General features: G+C 34.4%; 6 protein-coding genes across 6 annotated transcripts; 2 read left to right on the top strand and 4 right to left on the bottom strand.

Moving 5' to 3' along the window:
* Positions 1–2,532: 2,532 nt before the first annotated feature.
* Positions 2,533–5,754, bottom strand: LOC129914579 (probable DNA-directed RNA polymerase III subunit RPC6). Its single transcript, XM_055993901.1, has 3 exons — positions 5,604–5,754; positions 3,116–3,537; positions 2,533–3,058 (listed from the first exon to the last, which is right to left on the bottom strand). Exons 2-3 carry the CDS (start codon positions 3,506–3,508, stop codon positions 2,570–2,572), a joined length of 882 nt encoding a protein of 293 aa, XP_055849876.1. The 5' UTR covers positions 3,509–3,537; positions 5,604–5,754; the 3' UTR covers positions 2,533–2,569.
* LOC129914580 (uncharacterized) lies at positions 5,488–6,139 on the top strand. Its single transcript, XM_055993902.1, has 2 exons — positions 5,488–5,676; positions 5,801–6,139. Exons 1-2 carry the CDS (start codon positions 5,593–5,595, stop codon positions 6,137–6,139), a joined length of 423 nt encoding a protein of 140 aa, XP_055849877.1. The 5' UTR covers positions 5,488–5,592.
* LOC129914578 (26S proteasome regulatory subunit 4) lies at positions 6,095–11,429 on the bottom strand. Its single transcript, XM_055993900.1, has 3 exons — positions 11,308–11,429; positions 10,119–11,090; positions 6,095–6,568 (listed from the first exon to the last, which is right to left on the bottom strand). Exons 1-3 carry the CDS (start codon positions 11,308–11,310, stop codon positions 6,224–6,226), a joined length of 1,320 nt encoding a protein of 439 aa, XP_055849875.1. The 5' UTR covers positions 11,311–11,429; the 3' UTR covers positions 6,095–6,223.
* Positions 11,430–13,819: 2,390 nt separating this feature from the next.
* On the top strand, positions 13,820–14,898 carry LOC129916232 (mitochondrial GTPase 1). The gene has a single exon (XM_055996069.1). It carries the CDS (start codon positions 13,924–13,926, stop codon positions 14,866–14,868), a length of 945 nt encoding a protein of 314 aa, XP_055852044.1. The 5' UTR covers positions 13,820–13,923; the 3' UTR covers positions 14,869–14,898.
* On the bottom strand, positions 14,894–15,559 carry LOC129916233 (chromobox protein homolog 3-like). Its single transcript, XM_055996070.1, has 2 exons — positions 15,439–15,559; positions 14,894–15,375 (listed from the first exon to the last, which is right to left on the bottom strand). The coding sequence occupies exons 1-2, from the start codon at positions 15,543–15,545 to the stop codon at positions 14,913–14,915; spliced, it is 570 nt and encodes a 189-aa protein (XP_055852045.1). The 5' UTR covers positions 15,546–15,559; the 3' UTR covers positions 14,894–14,912.
* A 2,499-nt stretch (positions 15,560–18,058) lies between these two features.
* LOC129913700 (uncharacterized) lies at positions 18,059–18,583 on the bottom strand. The gene has a single exon (XM_055992501.1). The coding sequence runs from the start codon at positions 18,581–18,583 to the stop codon at positions 18,059–18,061; it is 525 nt and encodes a 174-aa protein (XP_055848476.1).
* Between the last annotated feature and the right edge of the window lie 3,733 nt (positions 18,584–22,316).

Genomic DNA, 22,316 nt, shown 5'->3' with positions numbered 1-22,316 from the left:
TTTGGTATGCCCGTGGCATCCATGTTTTATGCAAAAATTTTTTTTTTTGACAAAAAACCAAAAACCATTTATATATTCTAAGCTAAATTTTAAGACCATAACCATTAACATTGGGTGCGGCGTTCCTATGGTATAAGCGTTTGAAGGTGGCCATGTTGATTTTTTTTTCGATTTTTTAAAAATCAAATGTGGAAACTTTTTTATTTTTTTTTCTAATTTTTCGACACAAATTTAGTAATTTTAGATTTGTATTCGTTCAACAATCTTATTAGAATTCATTTAAGACTTTTATCTTAAAAGTGCATTGCGTATATCTTGAAATATTTACATTTCAATGCAACAATGTCAAACATATTTCAGTTTAATTTTTCTATGAGAGCTTTTTTCAAATCTCATTTTCTCCGCTTTTTTTTTACAAAATATTTTTGGAAAATTTAAATTTTTGCTTTGTGTCAAACAGTGTGATCAACAGTTTTGCGAGTCAACGCGTTGACACTGCTAAGTAAACGTCACGTTGACACACCTGCGCGTCAACGTAATTTAGGACAATATTGACGCAATAGTGTCAATCGTGTGATAGTCAATGTTTTATGCGTTGACACTGTGAACGTTGACGGTGAGATGACAGAGAGAATATGGATTTTTTCTTGACGTCAGAGAGTCAACGCGTTGACCGATTTCGTTGACTGTGTAATCATAGCTTAATAAGAGCCAACTGTACAAACGTGGTACCAGCCTTGGTTCAGGAATTTAACTTGCTGATTTTGATGTGGTTCAACCTTGGTTCAACATCAACATGGATTTTGCCTATTATGGATCTTAAACCATTGCTTAAGGCTTAACTACATACACCACTTTTTTGAAAAGTACAAAAGTGAAAATATTTTTTTTTCTGGTTAGCGCAATTGTTTTGTGAAAAAGAGTATACAAATTGTTTTTTAGACCAAAAAATAAGCTTTCTGCATCATTTGTTTTAATTGTTCATCCCAAAAAACTATACAAAAATGCATTTGAAAATTTTCACTTTTGTACTTTTTCACATTTTGAGCCAATGTAGTTAAGCCTTTAAGGTTAAAGCCTAGTACGCAGATCACGCTAAAATTTATCTTTCATACAAATTTCCTCCAAAGATAAATTTTAGCGAGGATTTTTAGCCAGGTAGTACGCAGTTCACGCGCTAAATTCGAAATTGTCATCTACTACTTTTGCAAAAAGTCTCCACTCAATTTAGCTCGCGAAATAATGCTCAGCGCATTTTTTCACAGATAAATTTTGACATTTTTGTGGTCGTTATTGTTGCTACAAGGAATAAGAGGCAAAAAAAACCTTGGAATATATAAAAGAAGAGGAACAAAACAAAATGAGAGCGTAAAAAAGGTATTCTGCAGGTAAAAAAAATATGTATGTAATAGGTATTGAATGTAAGCAGGTATAAGTAAATGAAACTGTGATTCAGCCGTTATTTTTAAATTTAAATTTATCTTGGCTTTTAGCGAACGCGTGTAGAGATAAAAATTGTCGAGATAAAATTTAGTTTAGCGCGATCTGCGTACTGGGCTTAAACCTCAAAAAGGTGAACCACTGATTAAATATTTGGCCGTAAGGGCCAGTTGTATAAATATTTAGTAATATTTATTAATTTGCGCTCTAGTCGAAACAAGCTATAGCCTTCATTAACTAAAAATTTCTAGGTGAATCTTTTGCCGAATGACGCAAACGACCATATGATCCTCTGGTTCGATGACCCAAATTTTGTTTTTGATCTTCGCTCAAGTCTTTGATCTTCGCTCAAGTCTTTGATTTTCTCTCAAGACCTTGATCTCCGTTCAAGTCCTTGATCTTCGTTCAAGACCATGACCCGACAAACAATTTTGGTTCTATAAAGCTTTACAGATGCAATTGTTGCTTCTGTAAAGCATTATAGAAGCAAAATTGTTAGTATGGGATCTTAGTTCAACACCTTGATCTTCGTTCAAGGCCTAGAAATATTTTTCTGAGAGCTGCGTAGTGCCAACTTTTCACCATTCGAATTAAACCACACATTTGGCCCTAGCGAGGTCCGTCAGAGTGGAAGTTTGTCCGATTTCATACTAATCGGATAGGATTTACAAAGCACTTAGAAGCATGATTCGTAAGTAATCGAACAATTTTCCGCTCCGAGGGATACCTCGCTAGGGTCGATTATGCCGAAAGGCAAGAGTTTTGGAAAGAACACGCCAGGAAGTTATGTGAAATCAAGCCCATTAGATTTAAATGCATTCTAACGGCCATATTATTCACTAGTTTAAAAAATACATCTGGATGTAAAATTGTCAAATGTCAAAAATAAATCCAAATCCAAAATAGTCATCCCGATTTTAACTATGAAAATAGTTAAAAAATTGTTAAAAATGACTAGTGAATATTATAGATTTGGATTTATTTTTGATATTTCAATTTCTTTACATCCAGATGTATTTTTTAAACTAGTGAATAATATGGCCGTAACTTTCTGAAAAAAGGAAACATTCTTAGACAAGAGAGAAAAACATCTTCCAACTTTATAATTTAATTTTATTCTGTTAACATTCTAATCTAACCATTCAGTCATGTATTGGCAAAGATTAGGTGTAACTTCTCCACAATTCGAGCAATTCTTAATAACCGGACAAATGCCACAAGGCATTTGGACCAAACCAGGTGGAGCAAGTGGCGAGTTAATAGCTCGATAAACATACGAATCATTGGACATTAATATACGCTCTGCATTGCCATCATAGACAACTGTTTTGAGAATAGTTTCCAAATCATCTTCATCTAAGCTAACTTTACTGATTCCCAAATCTGATATAAACTTATGTACTTCTTTGACTGAACAACATGACATTTGTTTCAGTGCCAATGGGCCATCTCGTTTGCTTTCAGCTGTTTCTCTTTTCATTTGTAGAAATCGTAAACATTGTTGATTCAAGACATCAACGAATTCAGCTTCAAAATCTTGATCTTGATACCATGCACCGCCAGTTATAGATCGATCAGGTTCTAAATTGTAAAGCATGTAAACTTTTTTTTTACTTGCCTGAAAATTATATGATACATTTTTAAATTACAGATTTTTTTTTTTAAATTAACTTACATTAACGGATTTGACAGCTTTAATAAGTTTTTTCGTCTCAAGATTCTTCAGAATCTTATTCAATTGAGTCATATTCAGATTTGAGATCATTCTTATGTCTCGAATCCAGATTCCTTTGTTTCCACCTTCTTCAATTATACCATACACGACCTTTTCTTCAGTGTCTGCTTCTTTTGGAAGTGTACTTTTCTTAGGGTCTTTCGCACGATAAATAAGTTTCTCTCCTTTCTTAAGAACCTCAATTACTCCTTGTTGTAGAAGCTTATTAAGACCTTCCACTTGTAGTGCAGGTGTAACATCGGGAATACTTTTTCTAAGATCATCATTGGTGGCACCCGAAGGCAAACCTTGGATGATAGCGAATATCTGATGACTTACTTCGTCTGCAGACATTTTGGGGTTTTTGATTAGGTTTCTTATGGCTACTCGAGAAATGCATAAGAAATAAAAATTATGTGCTTGCAATTAATGTGAAATGTGATTTATTTATTTATTATGCCGACTTTTCACAAGTTGATTTTAGCCGCACGATATGTCACACGGCTTAAGTCGACTAGGATTTTTCTATGGGGATTGTCACTTTAGTCACCAGAGACTTACGTTCACACTAGTCAAAAAGTTTCGCCGCATGTCAAAAATCGACTCGTGAAAAGTCGGCATTACATTCACGCGAGTCGATTAACGCCTAAAAGCTTCGCCGAGTGACAAAAATCGACTCGTGAAATGTCGGCATTAGCTACAAATTGTAATTATCAAGTTGATTTTGCCGAGAGTTGTTAGTCAGCTATTACATGAAGCCTCAAGAGGCTTGACTCTTTTTTCTAATTTTCTTTTGATAATCATTCTGTGAGGCGCGTACTATTACACGATGCCTCTTGAGTCCAGGACTCAAATTTGACATTTCTCTTTTGATTTAAAATTTGTTGTTGTTGTATTGCACCAAGAAGCATAAAGAAATGAAAGAGAATGTTGAAAAAAGGAAAAGTGGAAAAAGAAACGTCAAAAAAGAGTCTCAGAATTCCCACCCACGACTCTCTGGTCGTATAATTTTTTGTTTCATCTTTTTTTCTCTTTTGCACTCATTACGTTTGAAAAGAGGCGCGCCTCTTGAGGCTTCATGTAATAGCTGACTTAGTCATTAGGCCTTGCTACTTGATGAAAATGATTTCGTTCTTTTTAAAATAACTATTTCTTATAAAAAGTCGTTAATCTACTCAATTTGGATAATCGAATATGAAAAAGAAAGTTGAGCCCTCCAATATCCGGTGAGCAATTCGGGTTAAATATTCAGCCCAGGATACATTTTTGACACTATTCATGTGAAAAGATAAATTTTCAGCTGTCAAAAATTTAGCCTGGTCCTTAGTATGTGAATTGGGCAAATTTTTGAAGTGGCTAAATATTTTTTTGAGCTGCTTGAGTTGCAAAACAAATGAATTAATGATGTTTAAAATATTCATAAATATTAAAAATTTACACGGCCCTAACGAGGTAATCTGTCGGAGCGGAAATTCTGCGATTTCATAAGAAATATGCTTCGAGGTGTGTTTCCGACAGGTAAAAACTGTCCGATTCGGATGAAATCGCTAACGTTGTCATGTGAAAGTTATTTTTGTGTAAAAATTCACCTACTTTTTTTTCATCATCAAAAAAGTGAAATATATTGAAAAATGTTAATTTTCCCTAATACACACCCATTACGTTGTATTTGTTTCTCAATTTTCTTTTTTTATTTTTAGTCCTTAATTAAATATTAAAAAACACATAAGACCTTCCGTAAAAAAAATTAAACGGGTCCCAGAGCAGGGTAAATTTTTGACAGCAGAAATTTTTTGTATTCACCTCAATAGTGTCAGAAATTTAGCCTCGGCTTAATATTGAACCCAATTCACACACGGCCTTATAACTCAAATTTTCATTAATCCTAGCATACATTTCTTTTTGATAAAAAAAAATAAGTGGTGAAAAAAAATTTTTTTGTTAAAAAAAAATGTCTGTAGTAAATAGATGACAATTTTATTTTTTTTTTTTTTCGCAAAAACAATGGGAGAAGAAAAAGAAAAAAATTGGGGTGAGTATAACTTTTTTACGATTTTGCTTTACAGCTGTGGTGAGTTATAAAAAAATATTTTTTTTCGGAAAGAATCTAAAAAAATCTCTCCCATAAGAAATGCATTATATTCACCACGATTTTTTTTTCGCAAAACAATGTGCAGCCCATTGTTTTTGCGGAAAAAACTTACAACTGTCATCTCTTTACCACAGAAACTTTTTTTCTTCACCATTTATTTTTTTTATCAAAAAGAACTGTATAAAAAAGTTATTAGTGTAACACACCCCCAATGTTTAGCCCAATTATTTAAAACTGAGCTACTTTGTGTTTCTGTCAAAATTCGTGTCTTGGCTAGACTTGTATCAATTGAACTTCTCTTAATTATTTTTTTATTTGATTTTTTCACTAAATTTATAACTTTAAAATGTCACTCACCAATGGAAAAAAATCAGAATTCAATAATATCACCGAAAATAATTTAAATCGAATTCACAACACCGTATCAAAGGTAACTTCCGCACAGAGTTTCATCAGCCTTCTCACGGCACGATGTTTTTTTTGTGTATAAAAACAACTAAAACTGTCAAAATCAAAACAAATGAAACTGGTATACTAAATTATTTTTTTTTTAGGTTGGTTATTCTGATGGTATAACAGATGGCCGGGAAAGTGTATTCCAAAATGGTTTTGATACTGGCTATGAAAATGGACTTGCAACCGGTTTTGAATTAGCAAAATACAAGGCATTTTATGAAGTCATGAACAAGAGTACTTCTGCTTCAGAGAATCTAAAATCTGAAGCTGATATCTATGACCACCTTGAAATTCCCATTCCAACTGACAAGTCACATTTCATGGGAAATGGTGAAGAAGTATCATCTCTCTCCCAACAACAAAAGAACTATTTAAATGAAAAAACAACTCTATTCGCCAAGGACTTGCCTATCGCTACTAATTTATTCTCTCGATAGATAATACACATTTAATTAGAAAATATTAATAATAAAAAAAAAATCAAGTTTGAGGAAACGATGCAGTTGGTTATTTTATTTAATTTAAAGATACAATCCTTCAGGTGTTCCTTCCTTCTTCCTATAGAGTACACTTTCCTTAGACTTTTTAAAGTCCTCATTTGTTACTTTCATACGACGTTCACGAAGCGCCATCAAACCAGCTTCGGTACAGATTGCTTTAATGTCTGCTCCAGAGAGATCATCTTTCGCCATAATCAACTCGCTCAGATTGACATCCTCGGCCAAGGTCATTCGAGAGGTGTGGATGGTGAAAATGCGACGTTTTGTCTTCTCATCTGGCAATGGGAACTCAATCTTCCTGTCAATTCGACCAGGTCGAATCAAAGCAGGATCTAGGGTCTCAATTCGATTAGTTGCCATGATGACCTATGAATAGAATGTCAATAGTTCAAATCAGATTTAGAAAATAGAAAATACAAATGGTAAAATTTAATAATCAAATGTCAAATAGTATTTCTGTTATGATAATATAAATGAAAATAATAAGAAATTCACAAATAGTTTTTTTTTTTTGCTGATGATAAGAGTCTTTTATATGTTACTGATATGTTGATGTGGAAAAGTAAAGAGAAGACATAAATAATGTAAAAAATTATCTTAATATGAATAAATTGCAACTTAATATTGAAACAAAAAAAAACAAAAATAATGTTACTACCGGGAAATAGAGAAATAAATTGTATTGTATAAATTTGGATGTGTTCAAGAAAATATATACTTGTTAATTACAATAGACAATAATTTAAACTTTAAGAAACATTTCGAAAATATTTTTAAAAAATTAACCCAGAAAATTGGTTTCTTTCGTAGAATTAAAAAGAAATTATTAACCAAATATTGAGTATTGCCCAACGATACTATTATTGGGGTCTACACTGGTATGATTCAAAAACTTCAAATATTATAAAATAAAGCTATGCGGTCTATTTTATATTGCAGTAGATATACGCCAATATGTTACATATTAAATATATGTTAAAATGATTAAGTATTGAACAAAAAACAATATTTTGAACAGTGTTGTTTACATATAAAAAATTACAAATTGTTTAATGCCAAGTTATCTTCAAACAAGATAAACAAGAAGAACTGATGTTCAGAAATAATAACAATTTTAATGTACAAAATATGTTTTTTTTCTTAGGGGAATACAAATTTTTAACAGTCTACCAAATGAGTAAATACATAGATAAAAAGACAAACTTCTTATACTCATACAAATTATTTATTTTTTTAACTCTTTCGAACCCAAACAATGAAAATCAACATCAAAAACATTTATTTTAGTATTAAGAAATATGAAGAGCAAAAAGTTACTTTCCAAAATGATAAATAGCAAAACTAATGTGTTACTTTCATGTTGCATGTAAGTAACATGGACTTCTATGATCACCAAAAAACAACGGACAACTGAGAAAATAACTTTTTATGAAACAATAATGTATGCTTCTTCTTATAAGCCAAATTCAGTCCTTTTTTCGATAAAAAAAATTAAATGTATGATATTTGACTATATTATTGTACTAACATGCCATCGAAACCTAAAAAAATATTTAACTGAATATGTTTTATGAATTTTTAAATATATGTTACATGAGAGTAACTCTGGGACTGAAAGGGTCACGAGTCGATTTAAGCCGCACGATATGTCGCACGGCTTAAGTCGACTATGATTTTTCTATGGGGATTGTCACCTCTTCCTGCGGCTTACGTTCACACGAGTCGAAAAGCTTCGCCGCACGGCAAAAATCGACTAGTGAAAAGTCGACATAAACGTTTTCGGGAATAACAATTCCCATCTTCAGATTATATAGCAAAAATTAAAAAATATTTAAATAATTTTGTCATTAAAATCTGAACATACATTTTTTAAAAAAGTGTCTTAAAAATAATTTTTAAAGGTTATAAACGAAAAATATAAAAAAACCAAAAGTGAATAAATGCATCTACAATATTTCTTTGGTCGAAAGTGGTACTAAAAATTTGTGCAAGAAAAATCGTTCTAACGTTTTATTTTACTTCATATTTCTTGTTTTATTTATGTAAATTTGTTCAAATGCATCTAATAATTTAGGTTTATGTACTTGTTTTTTAACAAACGAGACCCAGCTAAAACATTGTTATTATTTATCATAATGGTCGGCAGGAATGGACTCGTTTAATTTTTATAAAAAAAAGTGTTCTGACCATCTTATCTTTACAGATCTTCTTGTCTGGTCAATGTATACTTCATCACAATTTTGACAAATAACTGATTTTTCAATGGTTTATGTTTTATTTAGAGATAAAATAAAATACTTTTTGAATATTTTTCCTAAAGAATAATTTAATTCCTTAACGATATGTATATAAATGGGTTATCTATGGAGTTAATTGCCTTTTTATCTATGTATTTAATATTGAAACTAATACAGTTCCCGAACGTATTTTTATACGTATAATTTATCTACCAAATGATGTTCAAATTGAAAGTAATGTCACAAGATTCAAAAATAAAATATATTAACTTTTGTCAAAACTAATTACCTATTAAAAATGTTCTGAGTGTACCTATTTAATAACACGGTGTAACACTCAAAATATACGCGGGCGGACTCATTTTATACTATTTTTGTCCATGAATTGAATTTTAGTAAATAAATTACTTAGACAGAAAACTGCCTCAATTAATTCCTTATCGAACCGTGAAAACTATATGTTTCTATGTCTTCTAGTTTTTGGGAAAATTGAAGAATTATTTTATCAGATTTTTCTTTCTTCAAAATATTTTTTGTTTTCATTTGTTTTTGTTTTTCAATTTTCTCAAAAACTAGAAGACATAGAAACATAATAGTTTTCACTGTTCGATAAGGAATTTATTGAGGCAGTTTTCTGTCTAAGTAATTTATTTACTAAAATTCAATTCATGGACAAAAATAGTATAAAATGAGTTTTAAAAAAAAAAATTTTCCCCTATTTTTAACTTTGAAATCGATTATTTCAAAAACAATTGGTAATATTATATTGATTTAAAAATTAGAATCAAATGCACAATTTTGCCTTTTGGAAATGGTATCATTTATTACTGTAAGTATTGCCGTTGTTTTTTAATAATTTTTTTTATTTTGATAATTTTTTTTTAGAAAAATGCCCCTCCCACCTAAACGGGGGGAGATAGACCCCCCTAACAAAGAAAAAAAATGTTTGTATTGAGCTCCTCTACAAAAACCCTTCATCAAATCCTGGAGCCCAACTTATCCTACTACGTGCCGAAACAACATTTTTGTTCTATGCCTAAAAGTTCGAATTTCTGTAACTGGGTTGAAATCGAAAAATTTTTTTTTCTAAGCCAATTTTGAAGTGATTTTCATAAAAAATACCTCGATCAATTGGGAAATAGATATAGTTTTAGAATACATTTTTTAAATAGCATGTTGTCTTGAAAACATATACTTTAAATTGATGCCGAAGTTGGGCAAATGACAAAAAAAATTGAATTTTTGAACTTTGACATCTTATAAATTCTAAGTGGTTTAACCGACATAACATGTTTTATACATTGTTAAAAAGGTATATTTATCTTCTATCAGAAACTGTAAAAAAATCGAAAATGGGTAAAAAATTGTCGAAGCTAGAATTTTTTCAATGGGTGAAGGTCCAAAAAACCGTTTTTTGCCCGTAACTCCAGATTTTGGGGGTGTTAGGGGATTTTCAAATACCGTTTCGTATTCACTGCTACTAGCTCTACAAAACCTGATAGGTCTCCGCCCGCGTATATTTTAAAACCTCATTTTTGTAACACCGTGTAATTATTAATTTATTCTAATATATTAAAATTGTAGAAATAGTTTTTTTTTAACGCTTAATAAACATTAAACTAAATAGGTAATAGAAATGTTAAAACGAAAATCGTGTGTGTGATTGACCTAAAACTTACCTTGACATCACCCCTCGAATCGAAACCATCAAGTTGATTCAACAATTCCAACATAGTTCTTTGAATTTCACGTTCACCTCCCGAATTAGAATCATAACGCTTTGTGCCAACAGCGTCAATTTCATCAATAAACACAATGGAAGGTGCGTGTTCTTCTGCGACGCGGAAGAGTTCCCTCACCAATTTGGGACCATCTCCGAGATACTTTTGAATCAGTTCACTTCCCACGACTCTCAAGAAAGTCGCAGAAGTCTGATTAGCCACGGCTTTTGCCAATAGAGTTTTCCCAGTACCCGGGGCACCATATAAAATAACTCCCTTCGGAGGTTTGATACCCATTTCTTCATAGTACTCAGGATGAGTCAGAGGCAACTCAACAGATTCTTTAATTTCTTGAATCTGAGTATCTAAACCACCGATATCGGCATATGTCTCTTGTGGAGCTTTCTCCAACTTCATCACAGTGACCATGGGATCAGTGTCATCACCCAATACACCCACAACAGCGTGAACTTTGTGATTCAAGAGCACCGAGCAACCGGGCTCGAGTTGATCCTTATCAACAAATGACAAAATGCTAACATAATGTTCGCTTCCAACTGAAGTCGATACAATTGCATGATTATCATCGATAATCTCTTCCAAATTACCCACAGACATTGGCGTTCCTCTCAAATCATCGACCTTTGAACGTTCTTCTTCGTTTTTCTCGTCTTGTGGCTTCAATCGTTCTTGATTACGAATGAATTCATCTTCCATCATTAAATAATCTTTGATACGTTCTAATTTGAGCAACTTCAAGCGACACCGTGTGTGTGGAGTAACTTGAGGAAGTTTCATGGCTGCATCGGGTCCCTTTGCGCGGCGCTTCTTTTTGCCAACGCGAGTTGGAATTGGTGGTTCATATTTCTTTTTCTTGTCTTTGTCGTCTTTTTTATCGCCACTACCACTTTGGCCAGATTGGTTTTGACCCTAAAAAATATAGAAAATATTTTACAGATTTTTTTTTTTTTTTTTTCTTTTTGATTGCATTTCTTTCTCTTTTTCTTAACAATGTCGGCAGAATTGAAATGAACAAAGGTAATCGAAATATTCACAAATGGAAAGTCAATTTCGTGTGATTTTTTGCATACAAATTATTATTAATGTTTACTGTAATGAATTTATATATTTTTGTTAATTTATTTACCATATTTGCAGAGAAATTTCCTTAGTTTTTTACACAAAATTAAATTAGTTAAAAATTCTTTTTTTGGCGAATGTCACACTTCAACAAAAATTCTACGAGTCATTAATATGAAGTTGGTTGTGGTTTGGCGAATGGATTTAAGGCTTGGCCACACCGGAGGGTATGCGGTAGCGGTACGGGTAGAGGTAACTGTACTTGTATGAAAAAAATTCCAAACTGACATATCAACGTTCAGATGTGGAACTTTTTTCATACAAATATCGTTACCGCTACCCGTACCGCTACCGCATACCCTCCGGTGTGGCCAAGCCTTTATAGTTTATGTGCCGTGCCGAATGAGTTGGAAATGAATACATTCAGGCAGAATGAACTGAAATTTGCTTTTTTTTTAAGTAGCTAGTTGCACTTATGGAAATTTAAAAAAAATTAATATCATCTACGAAAAAGGAAAATTTTAGAAACAATAATTAATTCTGGATACAAGTTAAGATACATTATTCACGCGTGGATCAGCCTCGGCTGGCTCTTAGGGTCATCCGTGGTTCACAGCAACTTTTATCTTCTGAAATCGGTGGTAAATAGTTAAATACTATTGAACCAAAGTTGAACAATAGCTAATCTACGAAAATTGGCAAGTTATATTAGTGAACCAAGGCTGAACCACGTTTATACAACTGGCCCTTATAAGTTATAATAGTATTGAGCCAATTTTAAGGCTGTTGAAAGTTTAAAATCTATTTCGCTCGCTAATTTTGATTGTCAGCATATAAGTTGCTCAACATAAATTATAACGTTGATCGGACAACAAGTGTTTTTTGTTACCACCGGGCTTAAGCTTAGTACGCTGCTGATGCGAAACGAAATGTTCCATACAAATTTTCGTTAACGAAATCTTGAACGAAATAAAGTTAGTTTTGTTTTTGTTTAATATGTTCGTATTTTTTCTTTAATATAGGTCGTTTCAAATCAAAAGTCCCATGGAAAATTGAGCAAAAATAAAAAAAAACTTATTCGCTTACTGGAAGAAAGCATTTATTAGGCAGCTGAACTTTTTCTAAAATTACGATAAAATAACGAAGAACAGGGGTCAAATCGTCGCATACGTTAACGAGTAGCTCGTTAACGAAATCTATTCATTTGGCATAATGTCATACGTACAGCAAACGACTTCGTATTCGACTGAACGGAATGTCATTCGTTTGGTTTGAAGCTTTCGAACAAATTGTTAATTGGTTCAAAAAGTAATGAAAATATAAGAATATCTTATTTTAAAAATAATCAAACTGTTTGAAATCACGAAAACATACATTAGGGCATATATTAACAAAATAAAATTTCACCAAAAGAGTTCAAAGCACCAGCACCAACCCCCAATGATTTAAGAAAATCACGACGTGATTAGCCAAAAAAAAAAATAATAAAACTCTTAAAATGTATAAAAAAAATAAAAAAAAAATTTCTTGTCAAAAGTGGGATTCGAACCCATGTCATTTACGCTCTCATATCTTTAGAAGGCAACATTGTTTTTTGAGTCAGGCGTCTCAGACCACTCGGCCATCCTCGCATAGGGGTCGACGAAGTCAAATTTGTCAACAATTATGTTTTGGCCTATGCAGTTGTACATTCTACCAAAAATTTATTTGTTCTCAATTTTATTGGAAGTGAGAAAATAAACTCAGAGTCAGGACTTTTGATTTGAAACGACCTATATGTTCGCTGTTGTCTTTGGAGACTTCAAATTTTTTGGTTTCGCTTCAGCAGCGCACTGCCATAAAAAAAAGCAGTCGGGGCTAAGCAATTTACACGTTAAATGAAACAACACCGTAGCCCCTCGGGCCTAGTTGCTTAGCTCGGTGGTTATTTCTCTGGGCTTAGCTTTTTGAAGAATTTTAAATCTGTGCTACCAAATCAATTTTTTAGAATTGGTTTACAAAAACGTGAAAACTGACGTTTGGAATGTATTTAAATTTGCTTTGTTTGCATACATTTTTGTATCTCTTTGTAAAGCATACAAGAAAAAACCGAAAGCGAAAATATGAAAACTTGTTTGTGTCTGCAGTTCACCAGCTGCCAACAAAATAGAAATATAAAAAATAAAAAACAAACAAACAATTAGTAGATTTTCAATTTTTCAAGATGAATATTAATTTAAGGAAGTACTTTGTATTAATACTTTTAACATTTCTTAAAATATCAACGCATTATAACAAAAATAATTTCAAATCTATCTTGATCTTTCTATCTTGAGAAACGTCAAATTTTAACCACTAGTGTCAAATTTTAACCTGCTCCGCAGCTGGGTAAATTTTAACCCATTTTATTCACCATACTAGTGTCAAATTTTAACCAAACGTCATATTTTACCCAACATTTTAACGCAATTCGCACACGGCCTAACCTTGGAAAAAAAAGTTTATAAAATATGGAAAAATCTTTGTATGCTATCATTTTCTACTGCATTCAGTTCCCATACTAACTCAACCGTCAATTTTTTTTTTTGACATTTCCCAGATTTCACATAACAATCGCTACATTGCTTTTTTATGAACAAAAAATATAAAAAATAATTTCTGGGAAGTTCCAAATAAAAACCACAAATTTCTCCAATTTTACAAAATGTCATTTCGCAATTCTTATAAATTAGTTACCAAACAAGCCATACGTTGGTTTCCCGGTCATATGGGCAAAGGTCTTAAGCAAATGCAACAGAAACTCAAGTCAGTAGATTGTCTTATCGAAGTGCACGATGCTAGAATACCACTTTCTGGTCGTAATCCTGAATTCAAAAACACCATTGGTGGCATTAAACCTCATATTCTTGTATTGAATAAAAAAGATTTGAGTGACAAACGAATGCACTCACAAATTAGTGAGAGAATCAAAGAAACCGAAGGCATTGATCATGTTATATTCACAAATTGCAAAGATCAACAATGTCCTGGGATAAAGAAAGTCATGCCACTAGCGAGTGATCTTATAATCAACTCGAATAGATTTAATCGAACAAATGAAAAAGACTTTTGTGTGATGGTTATAGGGGTTCCGAATGTAGGGAAATCATCTCTGCTTAATGTTATGCGGAATCGTCATTTGAATAAGAAAAAAGCAACCACAGTTGGTGCGATTGCTGGAATCACAAGAAGTGTCATGCATAAAATCAAGATTTGCGAAGATCCACTGATTTATATGATTGACACTCCGGGAATTCTTGAACCAAAGATAAAAGATGACGAAATGGGAATGAAATTGGCTCTGACCGGTTGTTTGCCAGACCATCTTGTAGGGGAAGATCTGATTGCAGACTATCTTTTGTACTGGATGAATTCGAGAAATCGCTTTGAATACGCAAAATACATGGGTCTAGAAGCTCCTACAGATTCCATATCAGAAGTCTTAGTAGCAGGAGCTAATAAACTAGGGAAGACTAAGAAACTAAAGACCTACGATGGAAGTATAACTGTTCTACCCGATATACTGATGGCAGCTCAGTATTTCATTCGAGCTTTTCGAAATGGGGAATTCGGAAAAGTCAATTTGGACTCGGAATGGTTTAGAAGATAGAGAATAGGAAAATAAAGAATTTAAAAAAAAATCAATTAAGTCTTTTATTGTAAATCTAATTCGAGAGATGGAATCTCTGTTCCATCTAAAGCTGGGGCATCTTCCATGGTTGTATCAACATTGCTATTGCTATATTGCAATGCATTGGTTTTAAGTTCTTCTGGTATTCCCTTGGAGCGATTTTCAATCCAACGTTGAAAAGGTGATCGCTTTTCATAGAATTCCAAAACAGCTAAAGGGTCACGTTCTCGAACTTCTGAACCAGCAACCAAATCATATTCATTGCAACCAGACCATTTGATAAGATAGGAGACATCGCCAGTGACATCTGTGGCACCCAAAATCTCCTCAACAGTTAGTCCACGGTCATAGCCGCGCGGTTTGGTGATTTCTTCGATTTTTGGTTTCTTGTCACCGCGTTTCTTTGCCTTGGCACGAGATTCTTCGAATTTTTGTATTAATTGTGGACAATTGCAGTGTTCTTCGGGTTCCCAGGTGTTGTCAGAACTTAAATATGATATGAACATTGATGGAATGTTATTTTATGTTTGGGGAAATGATGCTACTTACTTGGGATATCCTCTCCATTTGATAAAATATTCAATTTTACCTTCAGTCGAAATACGTTTGTCGACGATTTTTTCAACAGAAAAACCAACGCTTTTAACTTTAACCATTTTAAAATAACTTTTATTTTCTTGAGAAACAGCGAAATTCTAAACAGAAACAAGCCGAAGCCGAAATGACAAATGAATACAAATAAAAAAAAAATGGAAGCGAAATGTCAAATTTGTATTTTTTGGAAAACCATTTTGTAGGCCACTTTTTTTGACATGGCTGTACACTAAGGTGTAAAATTATTCGCAAGACTTTTTATTTTTAAATCCGGATTTAAAAAATAAAAAGTCCAAAAGAAAAAAAAAAATTGGGACGATTTTCAGGCTAGACTACACCGGAGGGTATATGCGGTAGTGGTACAAGTACTTAAGGCTTGGCCACACCGGAGGGTATGCGGTAGCGGTACGGGTAGAGGTAACGGTACTTGTATGAAAAAAATTCCAAACTGACATATCAACGTTCAGATGTGGAATTTTTTTCATACAAATATCGTTACCGCTACCCGTACCTCTACCGCATACCCTCCGGTGTGGCCAAGCCTTTATATGAAAAAAATTCAGATGTGGAATTTTTTTAATACAAATATCGTTACCGCTACCCGTACCGCTACCGCATACCCTCCGGTGTAGCCAAGCCTTTCTTGAAATGTTTTACATGACCAAAATTAGATGTGTTTCGGTACTTTTTGGACAAAATTGTGAAACCTGTCAAGTTTTAAAGAGTGGTGATAAAAATTCAATAAGTTGATATGCTCCGCTACCGCATACCTTTCCGGTGTGGTCAAACCTTTCAGGCATTTTAAGGTTCTCATACATCAGAAAGGTATATGATAGCGGTAGAGCTACGCGTAAAACGTTCCGTTATCCTGTTGCGGTAAAAGGTGAGAGAGGAGAGAGAGAGTAAAAAAAGAGAGTTGCGTAATAGTCTGTTTTTACTCGAGTCTAAATAATATAATCTAGTTTGAGGAGATAACACCTCACTCGATTTTTATTAGTTTCATGCACATTTATGAAGAAAAATCAATTTTCTTTCAATAGAAAAGTGGAACAGTTTACATAATGAGGCAATGAAAGCCAAAGTGGTCTAACTCATTTTTTAATGGGACCAATTGTAATTATTAACTATGACAATATTATTTTTCGTGTAATAAGACAGAAAACTTAACAATAGCAAAATGAGGATGACGCCACTTCTCAAGTGTTATTGTACGAATAAGAACAACAAAATATTCATGCCTATTAGTGAATTCGCTCCCGGGGAGTTGACTGGATTCGCGGTAGATTCGCATTCGCGATATTTTGTTATTAGTGAATTCGACGAATGAATTGTATAATCGACTCCTGTGTCTACGTTCTGTAACATATTCGAGAGCTTTTCGCATCGAAAAATTGCGAAACAAAATTCCAATCGTTTGTGTACTCATAATTATTTTACGTGTGATTTCCAAATGCTCGGTTGTCTGAAGGAAGAGTACTCGGACGGCGACCATGAGAGTACCAAGTTCAAGTTATGGTTAGGTTTTATAACTGTAGTGAAATAAAAATAAATAAATATGGACACTTTTTTTTTGTTTTTTTCTTTGTTTTGTTTTTATTAAAAAAAAACTGCCGATTCGTAGGGAAAATGCCGCTAATGTGGAGCGAAACAAATTGTATGGAGTGCAAATGATCTGCGAATTCAATAATAGCAAATAAGTTGAACAAAATGTAGGTCGTGCAGGGTCTGTTACCGACATTCACTTATCTTTCAATCGTCGAATTCACTAATAGCTAAATATTCAAAAATGATTGAAATTGTCACTTTTTCCCATTCGTCGAATTCTATAATAGGGGTGAATATTTTATAAAAATTAGAAATAATGATTGATACTAGCAATATTCGTAAGTGTTAAACATAAATTATTTTATAACTAGTTTTTTCAATTTAGCCAAAAAATTAATTTATTAATGGAAGAAAATGGATTTTATAAACCTTCAAAAATTTATCGCCAGTTGTAGTATGGAGAGAGAGAGAGAGTGGTTGTTGTGTTACGTGCGGTGATGGTGTGACAGGTGACAGGTATCTCTACGACGTTATGACAACATTCAGAGGCGGAGGTAGCTCTGCCGTACTGAATATGCATTAAATACTTTCGTGAGATACTAGCTGTGTTGGGGTTGTGCAGAGTCTGATGAAAAAAAAAAATAAAACAAAACAATTTCAAATAACCATATAATTTATTCACAGAGGCTGAGGTGTCTCGACCGTACTGCTTATAAGTAGATGATTGAATGCGAATATTCGTTGTCTTAGCTCTCTATTTATACAAATTTCTATTGAGCTTTTATGCTGGAAGAGCTTTTGTTTTTGACATTTCATTTTATTTGTGAAGGCATTGCCAGATACTTAAATTTAGTTAATAAAAATAGTATTGCCAGAAGGGCTTAATTTTAATAATAGAATTCATAGTTTTATTTAGTTTCATAGTTCATAGTTTTATTAGTTGAAGTTTAAAATCATAATTCATAAATATATATGTAGTTGCTACAGTCTCCCCCTCTGGAACTTCAGTCGTCTCGACGAGGTGACAGATTTAGTAGCGCTTTTTGGGGCGTCCTCTTTTGCGCAATCGATGGATAGGCTCAGCAGTAGTTGTCTTCTCTTGATTTATCTTGGTTAGGGCCGACACATGATACGTGCCAACCGGAAGCATAAGGTCATCTTTGTTAGCAATTTGGAAAGAAGATGATCCGACTTTACCAACAACGACATATGGGCCGTCCCGCTTTGGAACGAACTTTGCAGTAATGTTTTTCGCCGCTTGACTTAGTATGTGAGTTGTAACCAGGACCTCATCTCCCTCTCTGATCTCTACTTGTGGGCGTCTTTTTGTATCGACGTAGGCCTTATTACGATCTTGAGTGGACTCGGTCTGTTCTTTCGCATTTTGAAGTACTGTTGACAATTCTGATAGTTTTGCTGCAATTTGTGGTATGTAGTTTTCTGTATCTTGTATTGTTCTTATGTTGTTTGTGACGTCGTCTATAGTGCGACATTCTCGACCAAAAGTTAGATATGCAGGTGTATATCCGGTGCTTTGACATTTTGAGTTATTCATGGCAAATCAAATAGATGGCAAATGATCTACCCATGTTGTGTGGTTGTTTCCGACCAGAATGGCAAGTTGACTCTTCATGTCGCGATTTCTCCTTTCTACGGGGTTAGATTGTGGATGGTAGACTGGTGTAAGGGTTTGTTGAATTCCCAGACAGTGAAGTAGTTGTTGCATTAGAGCGGAGACAAATTGGACACCATTGTCTGATATAATGCGCCTAGGCATACCAAATCTAAGGAAGATTTCGTCTAGTAATACTAGGGCACAGTTCAGTGATGTTGCTTCTTTAAGTGGGAACACTTCTGTCCATCTGCTTGAGATATCTTCGATTATGATAATCCATTGATAACCATCCTGAGTTTTGGGTAAGGGTCCAAACAAATCGACGGCTACAACTTCAAATCTTTGATTACTTGGAATTGTTTGTAATAATCCAATTGGTTTCAAATTACTGGGTTTATATCTTTGACATGCTAAACAGTTGCCAATATGTTTGATAATGTCAGTCCTCATTTTTGGCCAGTAGTATCTTGATGCAATTTTGGATATGGTTCGTTCAATGCCATAATGTCCAGCAGTAGCATCATTATGATGAGAGCGTAAGATTACTGAGCGTTCTTGAAGAGGAACTACCAACTGGGCATCTTCAGAATCGGACTCTGGAGAATATCTGTATAAGACTCCGTTACTCATTATATAGCCTCTGGCTGTCCAACGAGGTAGATTCTCATTATTTTCTTCGAATGAATCCATGATCGGTTTTAGTTCGGCATCTTCAAGTTGTGCTTGGCGAATTTCACTAGCTTCTCTAGCTGGAATATCTATCTTCACGTTGCAGATTTCACAGGATTCGATGATGTGTTTACTGGCTTGACATGGAGGTCTTGATAGCATATCAGCTACTTTGTTTGTGTTTCCTGGTGTGTATTGGATGTCGACATTGTACGGTTGGAGCTGCAATGCCCATCTGGCAAGTCTTCCCGTTGGAGACTTGAGTGACATTAACCATTTTAAGGGTTGATGATCGGTTAAAAGTACGAACTTGGTTCCTTCTATGTATCCACGGAATTTGTTTACGGCATAGATGATTGCCAATGCTTCTCTTTCCGTTGTGGAATAATTTTGTTCGGATTTGGTTAGGAGTCGTGATATATACTCAATGGGATGTTCGTCAGCCTTCTCCCCCTGGACCAATACTGCACCTATGGCATAGTTGCTAGCATCTGTTTTCAAAAAAAAGGGTTTATCTTCGCAAGCTTGTTGTAAGACTGGTGCTGTTGTTAACGATGTTTTAAGTTTATCGAATGCACTTTGTTCCTCTTTCCCCCATTTCCAGACGGCATTTTTCTTGGTTAGGTTGGTGAGTGGCTTTGCTATACTTGCAAAATTTTCGACAAATCGACGATACCAAGAACAAGTTTGTATGAAGGAAAGGACTTCTTTAACGTTCCTTGGTTCGGATCTGGATGAAATGGCAATGGTTTTATCGGGATCTACTTCTATACCTTTGCTGGTGATAAGATGCCCGAGGTATTTGACACTGCTACAGCAAATTTTTGATTTCTGTCTGTTTACTTTTAGTTTAAACCGGTGAAGATGTTCGAAAACCTTGATGAGATGTTTACAATGGTCATTGAAGCTACTGGAACAAATGATAATGTCATCAAGATATATCAATAACCACATTCCTTCTATAACGAGGCCAGAACGAAATTTGTCCATCAAACGCATGAAAGTAGCTGGAGCGTTTCTTAGGCCGAAAGGCATTCGCTTAAAACAGTACATCCCAAAAGGTGTGATGAACGCAGTTTTTTCGACATCTTGTTTGGCAACTTTAATTTGGTAATACCCAGATTGAAGATCAAGCGTGGTTATGAATTTGGTGCTTTTTGTTGAGTGGATTGTATCATCAATCCTTGGTATTGGATAATGGTCAGGGACTGTAATTTTGTTTAGTCCGCGATAATCAATGCAGACGCGTATCCCTCCATCTTTTTTGGGAACCATGACTACTGGGGCTGCCCATGGTGATTCGCATTCTTCTATGATTCCACTTAAAATCATTTTTTGTAATTCATCTTTTAGTTGTTGTTTGCGTGTGAAAGAAAGTCGGTACGGCGTTGTAGCAAATGGTGGTTGATCTCCAGTATTAATTTTGTGTTCGATAAAAGGAGTTGCTTCTTCGAGTTCTTCGAACAGTGAGGAGTGCTGAAGCAGAATGTTGTTTATCTCTTTCTTTTCTTCAACAACCAAATTAATACCTTCGTTTTCTTGCAGTGTTATGGTTATGGCCATAATTTCTACGAAATATTCTTCATCCATTTTCTCGCACGATCGGGTTGGCTTTTGAGGAAAAAGTTCTTTTTTGTTCTTTCTTTCGGGCGTTATTTCACCACGCAAAGAATCGTTAAAGATTTTGTTTATGGAATGAGGTGAATAGTCGTTGGTTTGGAATTGTTTAGAACTCCAAGGTTCGGGACCGTAAGCTCCGTCATCTTCTTTAATATTTGCCAAGTGCACGGGTGTTTTGGGACTGAATATCGAACTTGAGAATACTGGTGGTGACTTGGGTGAAGTTGGAGTTTGAAAGGTTGGAGTCTTGTGGAGAGGCGTAACTGGTTGAATTTTCTCAAACCAATTGTTATGATTTGCTGCTTCACGTCTTAGCTCACTTAAAACTGGTGAAACTATATGCTTTGTGGTATCATAAAAATCGAATGTTTTCTGAGGATTGTCTTCGAAGTGCCAGCATCGTTGTCCTAAATTGAGCACTATGCCATTTTCTTCCAGAAAATCAATCCCGATTAGAGTGCGATTCGCTTTTGCTTTTGGAAGGGCGACAAATGTGATGGGCCGCAGACGATTACCAAAAATAATAGTTGTTGTTGTCATGCATAGTTCATTGCGCTGAACACTGCCATCAGCAAGTGTAACGTCAGCATCAATTTGTCGAAATTTCGTTTTGTTCCGGAGAAGATGTTCGAACAAGTGACGTCCAGCAACACTGGTTCGTGCCGCTGTGTCAATGTAAGCGATTCCATTTTCGCCATGTGACATTATGGGAATGGTTGGCAAGTCATTACCAATAGTGTTTTTTATAAGATTGAAAGAAACAGTTGTTGGACCTTTCGGTAATTCTTTGCACGATGGACAATTTGACCTTAGATACCCTGGGGCTTTGCATTTATAACAAAAAATGCCTGAATTAGCTGAAGATTTTGCTTGATTTTCTTGTTCTGCTCTTTGTTTTTTTCTGCATTCTGCCGTGACATGGCCTAAATGGTTGCAGAAGTTACATCTTATTTTCTTCTTTGTGCTTTCGTCATCAGGTTTCGGAAGTCGTGCTACATATTTCTCAGCCATGCTTTGCTCCACAGTTCTTGCTCTGTCGATCAGTTCCTGAAATGTTTTAAGGGATTCACGTGGTGTACCATCGCGAATGGTTAAGTGTAATAACCCATATACCATATCTAACATCATGGTTTCTGTCGGTTGTGGAATTGGTAGCTGCGAAAGTAATGCCCGTTTTTTGCGAATGAAATCATCCGTACTTTCTTTAAATTTTTGTTTATCTTCGAAGATTTCTTGATAGATTCTGTATGCTGGCTTAGTAGGTGCGTACGCGCATCTTAAAGCAGTCAGAACATCGTTCCATGTTTTGATACTAGATTTAATTCCTTGCCACCAACTACGAGCATCGCCTTCTAACAGTAAGGGGAATCCCTTAATAGCATCA

The sequence above is a fragment of the Episyrphus balteatus genome, chromosome 3 (genome assembly GCF_945859705.1).
Source record: "Episyrphus balteatus chromosome 3, idEpiBalt1.1, whole genome shotgun sequence".
In the NCBI taxonomy this organism is placed as follows: Eukaryota; Metazoa; Arthropoda; class Insecta; order Diptera; family Syrphidae; genus Episyrphus; species Episyrphus balteatus.
The sequence above is the reverse complement of the archived record's forward strand: the minus strand, read 5'-3'. Positions and strand labels throughout refer to the sequence as shown.